We start from the raw sequence: 18719 nt of genomic DNA, 5'->3' as shown, positions 1-18719 counted from the left end.
TGGAACACAAAAGTCTTCTATAGGTGTATAAATAGTAAGACAGTAGTGAGATAAGGGGTGAGCTGATTAAGGAACATAAAGGAGATCAATCATGTAGGCGGAGAGCGTGGCTGAATACTTTGCATTTGCCTTTACTAAGGAAGAAGATGCTGGAAAACCAAAGTGAAAGAGGAGATTTGGTTGATATATTGGATGGGCTAAAAGTTGACAAGGAGAATGTATTTGACAGGCTGGCTATCACCTGGGCCAGTTGGGACGGATTATGGATGCTGAGGGAAGGAAGAGTGGAAATTGTGGAGGTATGGCCATAATCTTCCTTAGCTAGAGGGGTGGTGTCAGGGCACTGGAGAATTAAAAATATAACACCCTTGTTCAAAAAAGAGTGTAAGGAAAAACCCAGAAACTTCAGGGCTGTCAGTTTAACTTTGGTAGTGGGAAAGCTTTTAGAAATGATAATCCAGGCCAAAGTTAATGGTCACTTGGACAAGTGTGGATTAATTAAGGAAAGCCAGCATAGAACTGTGAAACACAAATTGTGTTTAACTAACTTTATTGAGTTTTTTGACAAGGTGACAGAGAGGATTGATGAGGGTAATGCAATTGTTGTGTATATGAACTTTCAAAAGGCATTTGATTAAGTGCCATATAATAGACTTACTTAGACTTAGTTCCTCCAGTCCCATGTGGGACAACACATAATAGGCTTACCATCAAAGTTGATGCCCATGGAATAAAAGGGCATTGGCAGCATGGATGCAAAACTGGCCAAGTGACAGGAAACAACTAGTGATAAACGGTTGTTTTTCAGACTGGAGGAAGTGCTATACCCCAGGGGTATTAATTGGGTGTACAGGGGATGATTTCAAAGTTTGCAGATTACTCAAAATTTGGCAGTATAATGGGCTGTGAGGAGGATACCAAAAGACTTCAAGAGGACACAGGCTGGTGAAATGGACAGATGCATAGGAAGTGAAATTTAATGCAGAAAAGTGTGAAGTGATACATTTTGGTAGGAAGAATGTGGAGAAGCAACACAAAATAAAGTTTAAAATTCTAAAGGCGGAGGGGGCAGGTGCAAGAACAGAGACATTGTTGAAAGTAGCAGGGCATGGTGAGAAAGTGGTTAAAAAGACATATGGGATCCTGGGCTTTATAAATAAGACTATAGAGCACGAAAGCAAGGAAGTTATGATGCACCTTTATAAACCGCTAGTTCAGCCTCGACCAGAATATTGTGTGAAATCCTGGACATTGCATTTTTGGAAGGATACAAAGGCTTGAGAGACCATCCAGAAAAGATTTACGAGAATGGTTTCAGTGGTGAGGGACTTTAGTTACGTGGATAGGTTGGAGAAGCTGGGATTGTTCTCCTTAGAGAAGAGAAGGTTTGGGAGGAGATTTGATAGAAGCGGTCAAAATTATGAGGGGTCTAGCCAAGGTAGATAGGAAGAAATTGTTCCCATTGGTGAAAGGATTGAGAACCAGTGGACACAGATTTAAGGTGATTGGCAAAAGAACCAAAGGCAACATAAGGAAAACCATTTTTAATGCAGCAAGTGGTTAGGATTTGGAATGCACTGCCCGAAGGGGTGATGGAGGCAGATTCAATCATGGCTCTCAAAAGGGAATTGAATTAGCACCTGAAAGGAAAAACTATGCAGGGCTACAGGGAAAAGACAGGGAAGTGGGACTAACTCAATTTCTCCTGTAGGAAGCTGGGTGGGGTGAATAGCCTCCTTCTGTGCAGAAACCAATCTATGAATCAATTAAAACCTCACTTTAAAAAAAATTGACTTAATTTGATTTGGGACACCTTGAGAGACACCATCAGGGGCAAATATATGTAATGAAGTTCAAACTCCTCATCTCACCACTCTGCTGCAAAAGAGGTTTGATAAACAGTTGTTTAGTCCAATTTTCCCTGGTATATGCAGATAGTGTTTCTACTATTTGAGTCCCAGTAATCTGCAATAAGATTAACTAGATGTAAATAGTCTGTTATTGTCTGACCTGTCTCATAGCTGTAAGGAATCCTTGAGGATTGAAGAAACCTGTCATCCAGAAGCAGTTTGGCCTGCCTTCAAAAACCCAAGAGTGGAACTGATGGTTCCTTTCCAGTAACTCAGTGAACCAGAATCCCAAAGTACTTGAAGCCCAAGATGCCTTTGTAAAATTGAAAAGGAAACTATAATACAATACCAGCACACTGAATACAGGTTCTATACATCCAAATGTTTCATAACTAGAATCTGTACATTGCTAAAGATATTGCACAATATATATTTGTATCAGAATTATTAGTTTTTTTTGCAAAGCATTCAATTATTGGAATGTTTCCAGGTCACTTTTTGATGGTATAAACACATTGAGGCATGCATGACACATCAATAAATAAATTATTCAATCTTCTGACAGATCTTGCTAAGAGGAGGAACTAGTATGTATAGAAATTATTTCAACATATCAACAGGTGGAATTTCCCGCTGCACTGCCCTAGTGAGAAACATCAATCAGAATCTCAAAAGAGCATCCTGCTTGCACCAGGAAAAGCATTTGTTTCCAAGTTCACTCATCCTTATGGCTGACAGTGGTTCAGATAAGATCAAACATATTGACTACTGTAATTTATGCTATATTGATACTAAGTATTTGTATGGATTCCAATTTATGATTTATTTCACAACTGTTTTGTGCAACTCTAGAAATTAACTGCATACACAAACGTGCCTGTTAGAAGTACTACAGCAGAGTTTATTGCACAGTCGGCTACATAAAAATATTGGGGGAAATTGCTAACAGAAAGCAGCATCACTAGGAATAAAAGTGTCAAAATCAAATTTGTACATGATAAGGAACGAAATTCAGCTACATTATGATAGCCAAAATGAAACTGTTGGACGCTACAATGGATTCAGGATGGATGTGGAACACCTACCAAATGATCTTGCCTGTCAAACTGCACTGATCTCAACATATGCACAACATACTGCCTACCCCAAAATACCCCTCTGTAGCCCTCTAAGTGCTATGTGGCCAACTGCATAGTGACTTTATAAAATATATGTATGTTTAAAAAAAAAATCATGCAGTTGTTCAAAATAACTATCTGATAGAGGAAAGAGAATGGCTATTATAGGATCTCTAATTTCTGCCCTCTCACTTCTGACATCATAAACGAAACGTAAGTTTCAGACCAATAGATTTTTTGTGAGGTGATTTGCTGTCTCTGATCAACTTCCTGATATACACACACACAAGTCAAAAAACTGTATTACTTGCCTCCTGCAGACAACCTTTCTTCTTGATTATTAATCCAGCTACTGAGCTTAACTTTCAACACAATGATCATAGCATTGTTACAACTAACTTTTAATACCTACATAGATCACAGTATTATTATAAACAACTTGTCACAGCTACATAGAAAATGAGCAAAGTCCTTAATCTGATGCCACTGTATGTTGATGTATCAGTATGCTACATCATCGGAAGGTAGGGTGTGGGTTCGTGCCTATGATTCACAGGTGATTTCATAACATTTTTCAGGTTATTTGAAAATTTGCATTTAAGACAGATGAAGGAGTTAATTAGACAAAATTCTGGAAGAAGTTTAATGCCTTATGTCCTAGCATGATCTGGGTGACCAAAAAATTCATGTAAAAATAATAGTTTATATGGAAGCTACTCCATCCCAATCACTGCACAAAATGAATATTATGGATATTCATAAAGCTTCTATCTTACTTTTAGCCACCTGACTGGTATACGTGCATCATACATGCAGTCTAGTGCATCTCGCAGGTTTTCGCTCATAATAATTGAACCATCTATGGCAAGTTTCAAATCCATTAGTGTGTTGCGCACTAATGAAATCACTTGCTGCATACGATCGATTTCCTGATGGAGGAAAATGTTCATTGGCTGAAAAATACCCATCTGTGCCAATCTTTCTTTAACCTGAAATAAAGAAGAGGAAACTGATGTGTCAAGTAAAAAGCAATTCATTTACCACCCTGCAGTGAAACAAGACAATCTATCAAAAATATTGCATGATAAAATATCAGAAATAATGAGACAATATCAATTAATTGTATTTATATAGCACACAGTTGTGGCTCAGAAACATCCCAAAGAGCTTCACACACACCAAATTAATTTGAACTGCAGTGATGACATTACGTAGACAAACCTAGCAGCCATTTTTACACAAACAGCAAATGAGTAAACAGCCAGTTTAACTGTTTTTAGCACAGGTTGAGAGAGAAATGTTGGTCAGAATGCTGGAAAAACTCCTTGTTCTTATTCAAACAATCCCATGGGTTCTTTAACAATTTGGTTTAGCATCTCATCAAAAGGTGCCATCTCCAAACATACAGGAGTTCCTCAGTGCAGCACTGGAATGCCAGCCTAGAATATGCTCTGAAACCCTGGAGTGGGTTTCAATTATAAGCATCCACCTCAGAACCAAGTATACCACCTAAGTTAATCCAGGTACAGTGTCTCAAATCTGCCTATCCGAAACCCAGCGATGTCTGAAAACTGGGCAATTTTTTAAGATGCCTTGCATGAATTGTTATTTATTAGATGAGTGAAATGACTTACCAGTTTGTTGGGCTAGGTGCTACATTGGCATGGTGGCATGCTGACTATAGTCATAGGCTTCGCGCGCCTGTCTTTTCCCGAGCGACCCTTGACCCCACCTGACCTGGCTCAGCCCAATCTCCTGACCTGACCCAGCCCAAACCACCCGACCCAAAACCCTGCAAGATCTAAAATCCAGCATGGACTCAGTCCAGGGGTTGCCATTTTTGAGACACTGTACCTGTAACAGTAAATGTCTTTTAAACTATTAGTTGTGGACTTTCTCAATCTTTTAAATACAAATTTTAACAGATAAAGTACAATATCCTATGAAAGTTTAATGAATTTATTTTGCAGTGTCTCTTCCTTAACAAAAACTAATTTATCTTCACCTCACAATCAATCGCATGCACAATCAGAAGCTTGAGGGAAATTGCAGACTTTAGACAATCTATAATTTAAGGGGAGCATCAGCCTGCAGAGTTGTTAATTATAGCTTTGGAGTGAACATGGGAAATAACCACCTCACTCAGTGAAAAAACAACAGTCATGGCACTTAGATTCAATTTCCTGCAAGAAGATAAGGCAGCATCAACAAATTTGACCTTTGGTCAGATACCTTACAGATCATGGGCAGCCCAAGGAAAAATTGGAAACTAAAGTGAATTACTGCCAAGAATCATTGTTTATTGCTGCAGGGTGACTGACTATATGTGTTGTAAGGTTGTTAATATGAAGGGGCTGGTCCCATTTTCTTCACTGAAGGTATAATACTGACCTGTTTGTTTATAATTGCCTTGAATAGAATTGTATTCAAAGCACTCTACCTTCTCTGCAATATACTAACGTTGCCAATATTTGGAGGCAAATATCCTTCAATAGTCTGGTATATGTGCTATAAATCTCGGATGGTCGAAATAATAGAAAACCCAAGGTACACATGTATTTCACAAACAACTGCTCTTTTGTTAAATATTGTTGTGTTTGCAGCTGAAGTCAAAAATAATTTGTTTCAAAAATTAGTACATGTTATGCTACGTGTTCTCAGTACATTCTTAGCTTTGTTATAATGTTGAAAAGCAGGAATAAGAATGTGGGCACACTTTGTATTGTTTAATTATTTTAATAATGCACAATTGAGCAGTGTTATTGTATTATGTTCCGACTAATCTAATCCAACTCTACAATGACATAAAACATGCAATGCCTTCATCTTGTGAGTCCCAAGTCTACAAATGCATTTGGCAGGATTTAATTTCAATTAGTCTGTGTTTTCAAGCACATGAAACATCTAAGATGACTATTTTAAATTGTGATGGCCCATGTGCTTTGTGGGAAAAAAACTTAAATTTTATGTGAGGTCATAGTCCCTTTAAGAACTAGGATCCGAGTTCTGATATAAAAAAAACAGCTGGGTTCTATTACATTTTCATGTGATCAGGTTGCCTGGGAGAATAACAATGGGAAAAAAGGGTCAACAAGTTAATTATAGGGTTGAGTAAGTTCCTTGTGGTGGTTATCTGTCTGAGCAGCTTAGTTTGAGAGTTTAGAAAAGAATGAAGGAAACATTTATTTCAGCAGAATTTGGTTGAAGTTCTGGATGTTGGCTAGAAAAAAAAATCTTGTTAACTGAAGGATTCTATCAACAATGAGTTGAATTTCTGGTATAGCCAAGATGAGAAGTGAGACTGAGAGAGGGAGAGAAAGAAAGAGTTCTAGATTTAAAAAAACTCCATAGTTAATGCATATTATAACCAGGAATGTTCTGACCTGAGGTAACTACACATAAGACACCAGAGATGCATATGTTGAACGGGGAGTTTGCAACTTTAGATTGATTGAGGGAGATTTGAAGGACAACATCGCTGGAAGTAAATGGAAGGCCGAAGAAATCTCATCCTGTATACAAATCATTGACAGAGTACTCAGGCCACATGGTTAATATTCCAAGTTTTAGTAAGTATCTGACTTGAGGGCTTTGGGGTGTAAGTCTAATGGGTGCAGAAGAAAAGTGGAGTTAAAATATTTGATTTGGGGTATAAGTAATTGTGTTAATTGTATTTTTATTATCCTTAATGTAACTGACTACTTAAGACAGAGTGCAGTTAGTATAGTTCATTTTCCTTGATTTTTGTGTAGTAAAATTCTTTTGTGTAAACCATAAACCTTGCAGTTTCATTCTTTTAGTAAAGACCTGGGTTTTCAGATTCTAAAAATAACTAAAAACATTGCTGGTCACTACCAAGATAATAGCAAAATACAAAGAACTAGGGTTTCCCTCACAACTTACTTCATAATTTATGTAATCTGGAGGTAATTTCATCAGCATGTCATCAGCTAGATGGGCAACTACAGCCTCCCGTGTTTCTCCAACCCCAGTTGAGCTGTCCTTTGGCTGGATACTGAGAATTGTATCAAGCACATCTTGGGCTAGTTTCCTTTGATAAGTGATGTCAGCATTAGGATGGAGTCCAAAGACCTCTGGTGTGTCATATGCTGGCAGACTCTATTAAGGCACAAAAACAGATTAAGCCTACAGGCATAATTTAATTCTTATTTATTTAAGTTAAGAAAACACAACTTGTTTGTATTTCAGGTTGCAGGTTTGAGGAAGATTTTCTGCAGGTTCTTCCAATCTCTTATCATAACTCTTTTGGAACCACTGGAGGAGCAGCACAAATTGCCATTTTTAGCTGGTTATTACATTTCTCTGAACTCTCATTGGATAAACCCAGAAGCTGGGGAGGATGAGTCAATTGAAATTTGTAAGACTCAAATCAATAGATCGTTGTATGTGTATTAAGGGCTATGGAACAATTGTGAATAAATAGAATTGAGGTACAGTCAGCCATGACCTATTTGTTCAGTGGAACAGGCTTAAGGGGATTAATGACGTTCACTTGATCCTATGTAACAAATCAATCATAACATATATGCAGTCTTCTATCAGGTCACAATTTCACAATTGAACTGCTGTATCTCTGGATGAGATTACGGGGGTAAAAACTTTGTGATATTGATATTTTCCTTTACTCTTAATCCTCAAACATTTTCAACTCCAGCTAATAAAATACATTTAAAAGAAAATATGAAGCTGTGTTTTAATTCTCAGAATCCTTCATCCTCAATTGTTGGAATAGCCACAAGACTTTAAACCAAGGATCATTTATTCATTTCAGCAGTGGATGTAACAGATTCCATGGTGTTACTTGAAAAAAATCAGGAGTTCTTCTGGTGTCTTCTCTCAAAATATCACGCACAAACAGGTCCTCCTTCAATACCAAATGTGTTGTTTCAAGGGAACTTGCTTTGGACAAATTTTCTGCTGCATTTCCCTACGTTAAAATAACAACTGCACTTTGAAAGTAATTAATTGATTGTGAAGTGCAATAAAGACCTATATTAATGACTTGTAAACTGATCAATTAAAGTTGGGGACCTCTGCAGTAACTCCAGACTGATGCAGCATAACTATTTTATATAAGTTTTACCTTATTGCTTATTTACCATGTGCATAAAAGCATTGTCATGAAAATTTACACTACAACCATATATGTTATCCATTAAATTTTGATTTATTATATGTAAAGCAAACCTATATGTGTCATATGTATATTTGTATATAAAATAGCAGATATTCTATGGTATTGGGCATGTTAAATCGGATGAGACACAGTTCAGAAAAAAAGGAGTGTTATACCATATGAAGCATGATATATTTTTCTACAGTTAAGGTTGCCTTAAGACTGCAAAATTTCCTTCAAAACCAATGACAGTTAAATCGTTATTTGGTAATGGGCATATGTAGGGTAATGTTGTTCAGTTTTTAATCACTCTTCAGGTCCTGAGTCAGCATTGGGGATAAAATTCTTGTGTTCTTTCTTTTTTGAAACGATGAACAGATAAAATTTGCGTATTAGCCGCTTTTCTATTAGAAATTTGCCTAGCACAAATTTGCCTGTAACTAAGCATGACAGGGAAGTATGATAAAAGATCTACAGGATATCTGTGGGCATTTGGGCTACTTGAAATTTTCTTTCTTTTAAAGTATGTCATTATATAAACTCATTACTTTCTCAAAGTAATGAAAGCTATGAAATCATAGGGCACTGCAACTCCTGGGCCGGTGCTACACACCGTGCCAATTACTGATCTGCGATCTGTTAACGGACATCAGTTGCCTTCCTATCTTTATTCCCTTCTCCCACCCAATTATGTCAGACTTGTAAACTAATCAATTAAAGCTGGGACCTCTGCAGTCACATCAAACTGATGCAGCATAAATTTATTTTTATATAAGTTTTGATTTATTGTTTATTTACCACCTTCATTAGAAGAATTGTCATGAAAAATTCACACTACAATCACATATATTATGCAATAAATTTTGTTTTATTATATGTAAAGCAAACCTGTATGTGTTGTAAGTATTGTTCCACTGTAGTACAGTTGGGGATGGTGTAATCTTTATAAAAACAGAAGTTTGGTCCAAACATATGCTCACTGAACCACACTTTAGCAAAAGTGTTTAACAGTCGCTTATCATAATCATCTGTGACACGACATCCGTACTGGATTTCTCCAATCATGTAGTAAACTGTATTCCAAGACACGCCCTATTAAACAGGATGAAGTATACATGTGTTCACCGGTTAGTCCATAACCAGACTGAAATTGGAAATTAACAGCTGGATTTCTAATTCATAACAATGTTTTTGGAAATTTACAGTTAAAAAAAATCAAACGATGAAATGTAGTAGCACAACATGTAGATACAACCAGGGTGACCAACTCTTATGAAATAAAATGAGGGCCACTTTGACCATGGGACCAGGTGGGTGCTGGTGACTATGAAGGGTGGAGCTTGCTGGTAACTGTGAGAGCAGGGGCCATGACAGCAGGGGGGAGGGTGGTTGGTAACTGTGAGAGTGGGAGGTGAGGGGTCTTGACACAATAATAGCAGGTGGTGGGGGAGTTAAAATCGCCCAAAACTTACATGTTATATTGTTGAGTCACAACATTATCATCTCTCTGCTGGCCAAGTCACTCACAGTCCCGCTCAAATCACTCAAACTCACCCTGAAGATGCCCAGCATCAGTTTCCCACAGGCTGTCCTAGGAATAGGGACAACAGGTGTCCCTTAATGGGACAAATAGTCAGAAAAAGAGACAATCCTTTAAAATATGGGCTAGTTGGGCGCCCTGGATACAACTGATACCAATAACTGTATCATAGAATAGACTCTTCACATGGCGAGCTTCCAGCCTTGGTCAGGACACAAGGGAAAGGTACTGAGCTAATGACAGACAATTCCTTTACATGAAGATAGGTGGGGAAACAAAAGGCAAAGTAATACCGAAAGCAACTCTTACTCTGAACCCATGATGGAAGAATTTCCCTTGATCGATAGGTATCAGTGACATTTTCCAGATTAACTATTTCCAGAAAAATATTTTTAAAAATCTAACAGTAGATGTCAATAACACAGAGTCAGGGAAAGTCTTCCCTTCAATTGATAGAGCACTGGCGGAGTCCTGCCTGGGGAACAATGCACGCTATGGGGGACCTAATAAGACGATTTGACTTGTGTCTATGATTCTCCACACAGACCAATCTCAGTCATGTTGTCAGGGGGAGGCATGGAGAGGAAGGAAAAGAAGTGAGATAAGTCTGACTGGATCACTCTTATCTAACACTGAGTAGCTGGACATTCAATGGCGCAGGCAAAGGCCTGAGAGCAGCTTGTCTGCCTGTCTGTATTTTAAGATGGTGTCAATTTGGATAACTGGGAAAGGAGAAAGGCACTTTATACAGATGACCACTGAGCCCATATCCTCTCCCTCACCAAGATGCCCACTTTCACCTTTGTCATATCATCTTTCTCCGCCCCTGCCTCGGCCCACCTCCTTTTGTTACCTCAAGACTCTGGCAATGTAAAGCTACCCTAGCTGGCCTCCCAACCTTCACCCTCTGTAAACTTAATTTATCCAGAACTCTGCTGCCTGCATCCTAACTGTCACCACTTTCCAGTCACACATGATGCCAGTGCTCACCAACTTACATTGGCTTCCTGCCCAGCAATACCTTGAATTGAAAATGATCATTCTTATGTTAAAATCCCTCAATGGCCTCACGTCACTATCCCTGTAAGCCCCTTCAGCCCTCGAAGAATTCTGCATTTCTCCAATTCTGGCCTCTTCTGCATTCCTGATTTTCTTTGTTTCATCAGTGGCAGCTGTGCCTTCAGCTTGTTAGACCCAAAACTCTAGAATTTGCTCACTGCATCTCTCCGCCTCTTTAACTCATTTAAGATGTTCTTTAAAACCTACCACTTTGACCAAGCTTTTGGTCACTACGCCTTATGTAGCTAGGTGTCAAGTTTTGTCTGATAAGGTTCAAATGAAAGCCTTGAGAGGTTTTACTAAATTAAAGGCACTACATGGCTGCAAGTGTTGTTGCAAACAAGTTATTCAAAAGGCTATTCAGTACATAACACTTTCATTGAACTAAATTATAAATATTGGTGTTTTCATATAGTAATGTTTCACATCTACATAATTTCATAGAACACATTAATTTTAGGTTTTGATTTTATAAATCTGCCCTACCCCTTTTATACTAACAGATGAAACTACATCTAAATTCCTAATATACCCAATCTATTACAAAACAAGCAAGAACAGGGAAGGGTTGGGAAAAATCAGAAATAAGGATCAACTCATTTGTCTGTATTGGTTGCAGGAGTGCAAGCATGATTTCACCAGCATTCAGAGGAAATTCTAACTATTTCGAGCTACAAGTACATTTATTGGAACAAAGCCAGAATGGGAATGGTTTATAACATTAAATGTTCAACTTTGAGAGTAAAAAGATCATACCTTTTTGCTGTCTGTATCATCAAGGTGGTTTTGCACAAACTGGATTGTAGCATTTAAATCAGCTTGATTGAACTCATAAGGAATGTTCCAGCCAAGAGGTCCAAACTTACGCCTTTCTTGTACAGTGGAATGAAGGAAAGCTACTGCATATAGCATGGGTTTCCAATGAGGTGTATTACTAACATCTAGTTGGTCTTGGCTGATACCTTAAAGACAACAAAATTAGAAATGCATTCATGGAGTTCCCATTACGACCCTTAAAGTTAAAAGGCTTACTATAAATAGCTAAATTCTGTGGTCAATTAGTGGTTAATTCATATTAGGCACATCCTGCGATCTAAGCAATGGCTTTGCGAAAATTTGAGGGTTTGATGTAAAAACTTTAAGGATGGCATTAAAAGATGTAAAAACAATTCATTGTTGTACAGTACTTACATCACATTTGGCCTAATAGGTCTATGCTTGTGTTTATGCTCCCCATAAGCCTCCTCCCACCCTTCATCGTTTAACCCCATCAACCTATCCTTCTATTCCTTTCTCCCCCATGTGCTTATCGAGCTTCCCCTTGAATGCAGTTATCCCATTCACTTCATTTACTCCAAATTCCACCATTCTCTGAAGTTTCTCCTGAATTCTCAAACTGGATTTATTAGCGACTATCTTGTATTCATGGTAGCTAGGTTCTAGTCTCGCCAGCAAGTGGAAACATCTCTACATCTGCCCATTTAAGCCTGTTCATAATCCTAAAGACCTCTGTCAGGTCCCACTTAGTCTTCTGTTTTCCAGAGAAAAGAGCCGCAAGCCTGACCAATCCTTCCTGCTAAGTTTATCCTCTCAGTTCTGGCACAATTTTACTAAATCTTTTCTGGACCTTCTCCAATTCCTCTTTACTCCTTTTATAATATGATGTCATGACAATGTGTGGTGTGCAATATGAAATATTAATTGTTAGTTTCATCGGCTGGTGGAAAATAAACAGCTAGAACTGAAAAGGCTCTGGGCAGAATTGTCCCAGGTTTGTGTGGTAGCAGGTGGGAAAAAGAATGTTTTACCTGCCGGCCACAAAGGTGGCTTTTCAAGCCGTACTGTCCCAATCCTGTCTCATTAATCATGCATTCCAACGAAACACGCCGTTTAATGGCAGGTGAGCTCTCATTCATCTGCCATGCAATTGCCTTGCCACTTCCTCAAGCTGGGCGACATAGTTAAAGTGCAGCCATGCATACACCTCTCAGTTCTTCCAGCTCAGGACTACTGCACAGAATTGGCCCTGAAAGGCAAGAAGACTGCAGTCCTCTGAATCTGAGACACATCCCTGAGATGACTTCTGGGCACTGTTGTTACCCGCCTCAATGTCCTCTACCTCTGCTCTGGCCACAGGAGGCCTATCAGTGTCACCACTCCAGTTTGGGAGGTGGTGGCAGAGGTGGTCAGTGCCAATGCTGCACAGAAGAGATTGGCCGTCCAGTGCAGAAAAAGGATGAATAATCTCATCCGTACTGTCAGGGTAAGGCAATCATTTGATCACTCTAAGCTCTCACACTCACAAGGCCATCACATATTCGTCTTACTCACTGCCAGCTCAAGAGATATCACTCTCTCACACACACGTGCTCACACCTCCATCTGGCCTCATCTCCTCTGGAGCTTGCCTCCTCAGCCCTCACCCTCTTGAGGCCACTTGCACAGATCAACATGTGTCTCCACTCACACCCTGAGATACCCTCTTTCCCAGTACACCCTTGCCCTGCAGCCTCTTCCCTTGCCTCGGGCCACTTCTCCCCCTTCCCCAAGCAAGCCATAGCCCTGCAGCAATTGAAAAGCCACCCCCGCCTTATGGTTGCTCTGATTGGTAGAGATCTGCCCGTGAGCTCCCCTAAAAGTGATTTTATGCTGCCTGTGAAGCCTGGCACTGATGACTGTGAGTGCTGCCAGAGGCAAGGTAGGTAAACAAGTCTCAAAGTTCTGAATGAAGTGCAGCTCACCAAGTGCATGTCACTTATGTTCAGTAGTGAAACACATTGGCGTGATGTGCACGGATGATCCAGCGTTGGGGGGATGATTCTGGTGAGCTGAGCTTATAATGATACGCAGACGTATCACAATGAAGTTCCTGATGTGCGGTGGCGGGAAACGCGGCCCGTCATTGACAGGCGGATCAGACGGTTGCAAACGTGTTTCATTATGGTGTGAAACTGACTTTTGGGTTCCCGTCATATTGTCCATTCATACCCACCATGAAGCCCGATGCCAGCGGACATGGAAAATTCTGCCCACTGTGTTTTAAAAATGGCTGCAAACATCACCTGATCTACAAACTGGCCAAGTTTCCAGAAGCCTCTGAAAGTGGATTACCAGTGAACATATCTAGGCAGTTCCCCTGATGGACTTCACACTTGCCATTGTCTGAACTGTCTGCAAAACATAGGGCAATAGGCCACCAGACTTCCTGACTCTTGAAACTGCCAGGAACAAAGAAGACCTAATGAAAGTCATTATGCAAGGAGTGCGCTAAGGACACTCTATCTGTTTCAAAGGCATCTCGTTAACTTTGACAATGGGAGATCAGAGCTCCTTTGTTAATATGGATTGCCCTCCATTGTGTGCTAATAGCCAGCTATCACATGACTGGAACCCCACTTGTGAAAGCTTGTCTGTCTGGCAGCAAAAAAGGAGTCTGCAGAATACACCATCAAAAAGAAAACTGCAGAATGTAACATCGCCTGCTTCTCATTCTGCCACTCTCAAGTTTGGGACCTGGTCTCTGGATTTTGGAATACATCAGAGAGACAGAGAATTTTAATCGAAAGAAACTTCAAATGTCATAGCGTCCACTTTGGAAAAAGATGGATTACAGTTTAAAAGAAAAAGAAAAATACCTGGAAAAACTCAGCAGGTCTGGCAGCATCTGCGGAGAGGAACACAGTTAACGTTTTGAGTCCGTATGACTCTTCAACTGCCAGACCTGCTGAGTTTTTCCAGGTATTTTTATTTTTGTTTTGGATTTCCAGCACCTGCAGTTTTTTGCTTTTATATTACAATTTAAAAGAGACTGTCTCCAGAAAAAACAACCAGCTTACATCTGCTGCAACACCACTAGAATCCCAAAGGAACATCATTTGTATATTTCTTTATTTTCTTATGGACTTTAATTCTTATCAATTCCACCTCCTCCATCTGTAGCTTGTTCCATTTTGCATGCTAATGCGTACGTGTGCATATGTCGAAGGATTCGGGACATGTTTTTACATTTTTAATAAGTTTTATACTTCTAACTGTGAGTTTTTTAACAATAAAACTGACTTCTTACTTGTTAACTCAAGAGATCTGGCTGGCTTATTTCTTCATACAGCTTTACAAACAGTCAAGTACTTATTGAATTGAAAAATCACAATTTTCTAAAAATTTAAACTCTGTTATAACCAGCCTCAGGAGTGTAAAGGAGAGGAATTTATTCAACCCTCCAGACTTGGTTCTAACAATGGAGACCAGAAATGTGCCCAAGTATGGTCTAAACAAGGCTCTATAAAAGTGTAACATAACTTCTGTTTTTCAATTCTATCCCTCTAGGAATGAACCCATGTGCTTTGTTTGATTTTTTTTGGCTTTATAAACTTATGTCATTACTTTAGTGATGTGTGTATCTGCACCCACAGATCCCTCTGTTCCTCAGCACATTTAGACTCTGACTTTTCAAGAATTATGTGGCCTTTTAATTCTTCTTGCCAAAACCAACCACGTCACACCAATCTACATTGAAGTTTATTTGCCAATTGCACACCAATTCTGCAAGTTCATTAATGTCTTCCTGTCTTTTGTCATAGTCCTCTTTGTATTGACTACTTCCCTCAATTTGCTGTCACCTGCAAATTTTGAAACTGTACTTGCGATTCCGAAGTCCAAGTGGTTTATGTGAATGGTGAACAACAGTAGTTACAGCAATGATCCTTGCAGAACACCACTTCCCACCTTTTGCCAGGCCAAGTAACTACCTCTAACCCTTACTCTTTATTGATCTGTAGCCAATTTTCTATACATCTTGCCACTTGTCCCTGGCCACATCTTCCAGTAGTGGGAGTGGAAATGTACTGAACTTAAGCTGCAAGTCATGACCCATTGGATGTCCTGATGCCGTACAGGCGCTATAATTGCTTGTGAAGTCTAAACTTCTGATAGGCTGATTTGCCCTGGACCCACCATATATGTCCCCCTTACATTGAACTCACTGTAGAAGATTTGGGCTAGATACATGCCACTTACCCAGATACTTTCCATGGAATTGTTCAACCGTTTAATCTCTGGTGTAACTCAGTGATAACAATGGAACCCTACTCACCACCTCCCACCACATTCACCCCCAACACCCCCAATCTCTGTTACTTCTTCAAATAATTCAATAAAGTTGGTCAAATATAACCTTCCCTCTTAAAATCCATGTGGATTGCTCTTTATTATATTCTCAGTGTCAGGATGATTTTCTACTGCATCTTTGAGTTAAGGATTCCATTACCTTTCATACCACTGACTTTAAGCTAATTGGTCTATAATTCCCTGGTCTTGTTCTATCTCACTCTTTAAATATAGGAATCACAATAGTTGGCACCAGTCCTCTGGCACAGTTCCCTTTTCTACTACATGTAACAATGCCTCTGCTATCTCTTCTTTAACTTCTTGTAATATGCATGAATGCAATCCATCTGGACCAGGGATTTTATCCTCTCAAATTCAATTAGTTTATCAATTATCTTTCCTATTTTTATCTTAAATATCATTATTTGTTTTTGATCTCTTCTTCTAATGTCAGGTCCATCATGTTAGCCTCCCAGGTAAACAGCAAGGCTGTTAATTATTTCATATTTCTGCATTTCACTGTTCATTACCAGTGAGTTTATTTTGTGTATCCCTTAGTGGCCAAATCACTGGTCCTGATTTGCCTTTTGTTATTCAAGTGTATGACGAATATGATCTCCTTTAATGTTCCTGGATAATTTAATTTTGGAAGGCAAACAGAAACTACCAAATGTTTTTGATGTCTTTCTTAACCTTTTCATATTCCCTTTTGTCATCCTTTGTTGTCTATCGAATTGGTGAATGCCATTTTCTTTAGTTTCAATTTTTTTCTCTCTTGGTGTGCCATTATTGGTTAGATGGTTTTGGTTTTTAGTGAGATATATTTCTCCTGAAATCTACTAATCATCATTTTAAATGTTTCCCATTGCTGTGCTATTTCTTTGACTGTCAATATTTTTTCAGTTTACTATCCCTGGTTATTTAATTTGATAATTGGTGCAGGACACACAGGCATGATTCAGTCCCCATATTAAATTCATGCATTCTGTACAGCAAAATATCAAAAGTTATGGCAAGTTGAGAATCAGAGAAATAGAATTCAGAAGAGCATGGTAGTTTCTCTCTTGCATAGGCTGAGGAGCTAGGAGGTACAAAACTGAGAAATAACAGCTCCAACATTTGGAAAAGGATATAACTATAGCATAGGAAGATTATATTATAACTGTGGATGTAGGAATCTGTAACAGGAAAATTGAAACAGAAATAAGACAAAAACATAAATTGTAAGAAATAAGATTTTGTGAACACAGATAAAAGTTTTTTTTAGAAAATACACTATAAATAGGCAGATTAAGTTGACAGTATAAGAGTAACGTTCTGCTGCATAAAGTTCAACAAATTTCTATTTGCAAAGCTTTATCGATCACCCAGAAAGAAATAAAACATGTTCTCTAGGGCAAGAAATCTGCTGTCCTTAACAGGTCTGGTCTATAGGTCACCCCAGTTCCACACCTTTGTGGTTGACTCTTAACTGCCCTTACAACCGTATGGGTTGCTAAATGACAATGTTCGGCAGAAAACGTTTTAAGTCAACAAATATAATTTTCAATTGATTAGTACAATTCTAGGATCTGGAAAGTTCTGCACTTTTTAATATCTCCATCTGCTGACCTTCAGTTGTGAAGGTGGAGAGGGTTTGAAAATTCTCCATAGCTGCTGCCAATGTGGTGATCTGAGCCAACAAAAAGCATACTGAGAGATAACATAGTATGAATATTACGTGAGGCTTGGAAATTAAATTCCTAGTGTGAGAGTACCTCAATTTATATCCAAGTTCTGGACTGCATTTATCATTCCAATGATTGCCCACATTATAATTTGATCATACAACAAGCGGAACTATGCTGGAAAACCATAGCTGGTATTTTCTGGTCCCACGGTGATGGGACCCACCATGGGGGATGCGGCGTCCCAGCCAAAGGTCCATTGACTGCCAGTGGGACCGGATGATCCTGGCAGCAGGTGAGGCCGAAAACCCCGTGGTTCTCACAACATGAAAATGCATGGGATGCTGGTCTGCAAATCATATTTAATTAATGTGCATAAACATCCTGGGGGCTACCACTGACCAGAAACTGAACTGGACTAACCATATAAACACTGTGACTACAAGAGCAGATCAGAGGCTAGGAATCCTGCAGCGAGTAACTCACCTCCTGACTCCCCACAGCCTGTCCACCATCTACAAGGCACAAGTCAGGAGTGCGATGGAATACTCTCCACTTACCTGGATGAATGCAGCTGCAACAACACTGAAGAAGCTCAACACCCATCCAGGACAAAGCAGCCCAATGATTGGCACCCCATCAACAAACATTCATTCCCTCTACCACTAACATACAGTGGCAGCAGTGTGTGCCATCTAAAAGATTCACTGCAGGAACTCACCAATGCTCCTTAGACAGCACCATCCAAACCCATGACTACTGTCATCTAGAAGGACAAGGGCAGCAGGTAGATGGGAACACCACCATCTGGAAATTCCCCTCCAAGCCATTCACCATCCTGACTTGGAAATACATTGACGTTCCTGCACCGAAGCTGGGTCAAAATCCTGGAACTCCCTCCCTAACAGCACTGCAGGTGTCGCTACACCACATGGACTGCAGCAGTTCAAGAAGGCAGCTCACCAGTACCTTCTCAAGGGCAATTGAGGATGGGCAATAAATGCTGGCCCAACCAGCGACGCCAACATCCCATGAATACATTTTTAAAAAGCAATTTTCCAAACAGTTTCGCAACTCCAGCTCAGTGATCACTAAGAAGTTCTACAGCGTGTAACGTACAAAGGTCAAGTTATTACTTCAAATGGGATACCAAGTCCAAAAATGTTAAAACTGCTTAGGCTTAAAAGTATAGGGTGGAAGCACAGTGCTGGATTTGCACTAAGTGTGGTAGCGAGCAGAAGA

General features: G+C 39.4%; 1 protein-coding gene across 1 annotated transcript in view; it reads right to left on the bottom strand.

The window, feature by feature from the left end:
* Window positions 1-18719, bottom strand: part of LOC144682303 (dynein axonemal heavy chain 5-like) — a 319205-nt gene that overhangs the window by 15816 nt on the left and 284670 nt on the right. The window contains exons 74-78 of the mRNA XM_078544778.1: window positions 11461-11666; window positions 8994-9197; window positions 6872-7087; window positions 3745-3957; window positions 2011-2163 (exon numbers count right to left, since the gene is read on the bottom strand). Coding sequence (XP_078400904.1) covers window positions 2011-2163; window positions 3745-3957; window positions 6872-7087; window positions 8994-9197; window positions 11461-11666 — 992 coding nt within the window. The remainder of the gene's footprint in view (window positions 1-2010; window positions 2164-3744; window positions 3958-6871; window positions 7088-8993; window positions 9198-11460; window positions 11667-18719) is intronic.

This window comes from Cetorhinus maximus, chromosome 6, assembly GCF_964194155.1.
Source record: "Cetorhinus maximus chromosome 6, sCetMax3.hap1.1, whole genome shotgun sequence".
In the NCBI taxonomy this organism is placed as follows: Eukaryota; Metazoa; Chordata; class Chondrichthyes; order Lamniformes; family Cetorhinidae; genus Cetorhinus; species Cetorhinus maximus.
Note: the sequence above shows the minus strand (reverse complement) of the source record. Positions and strands in the feature narration are given on the sequence as shown.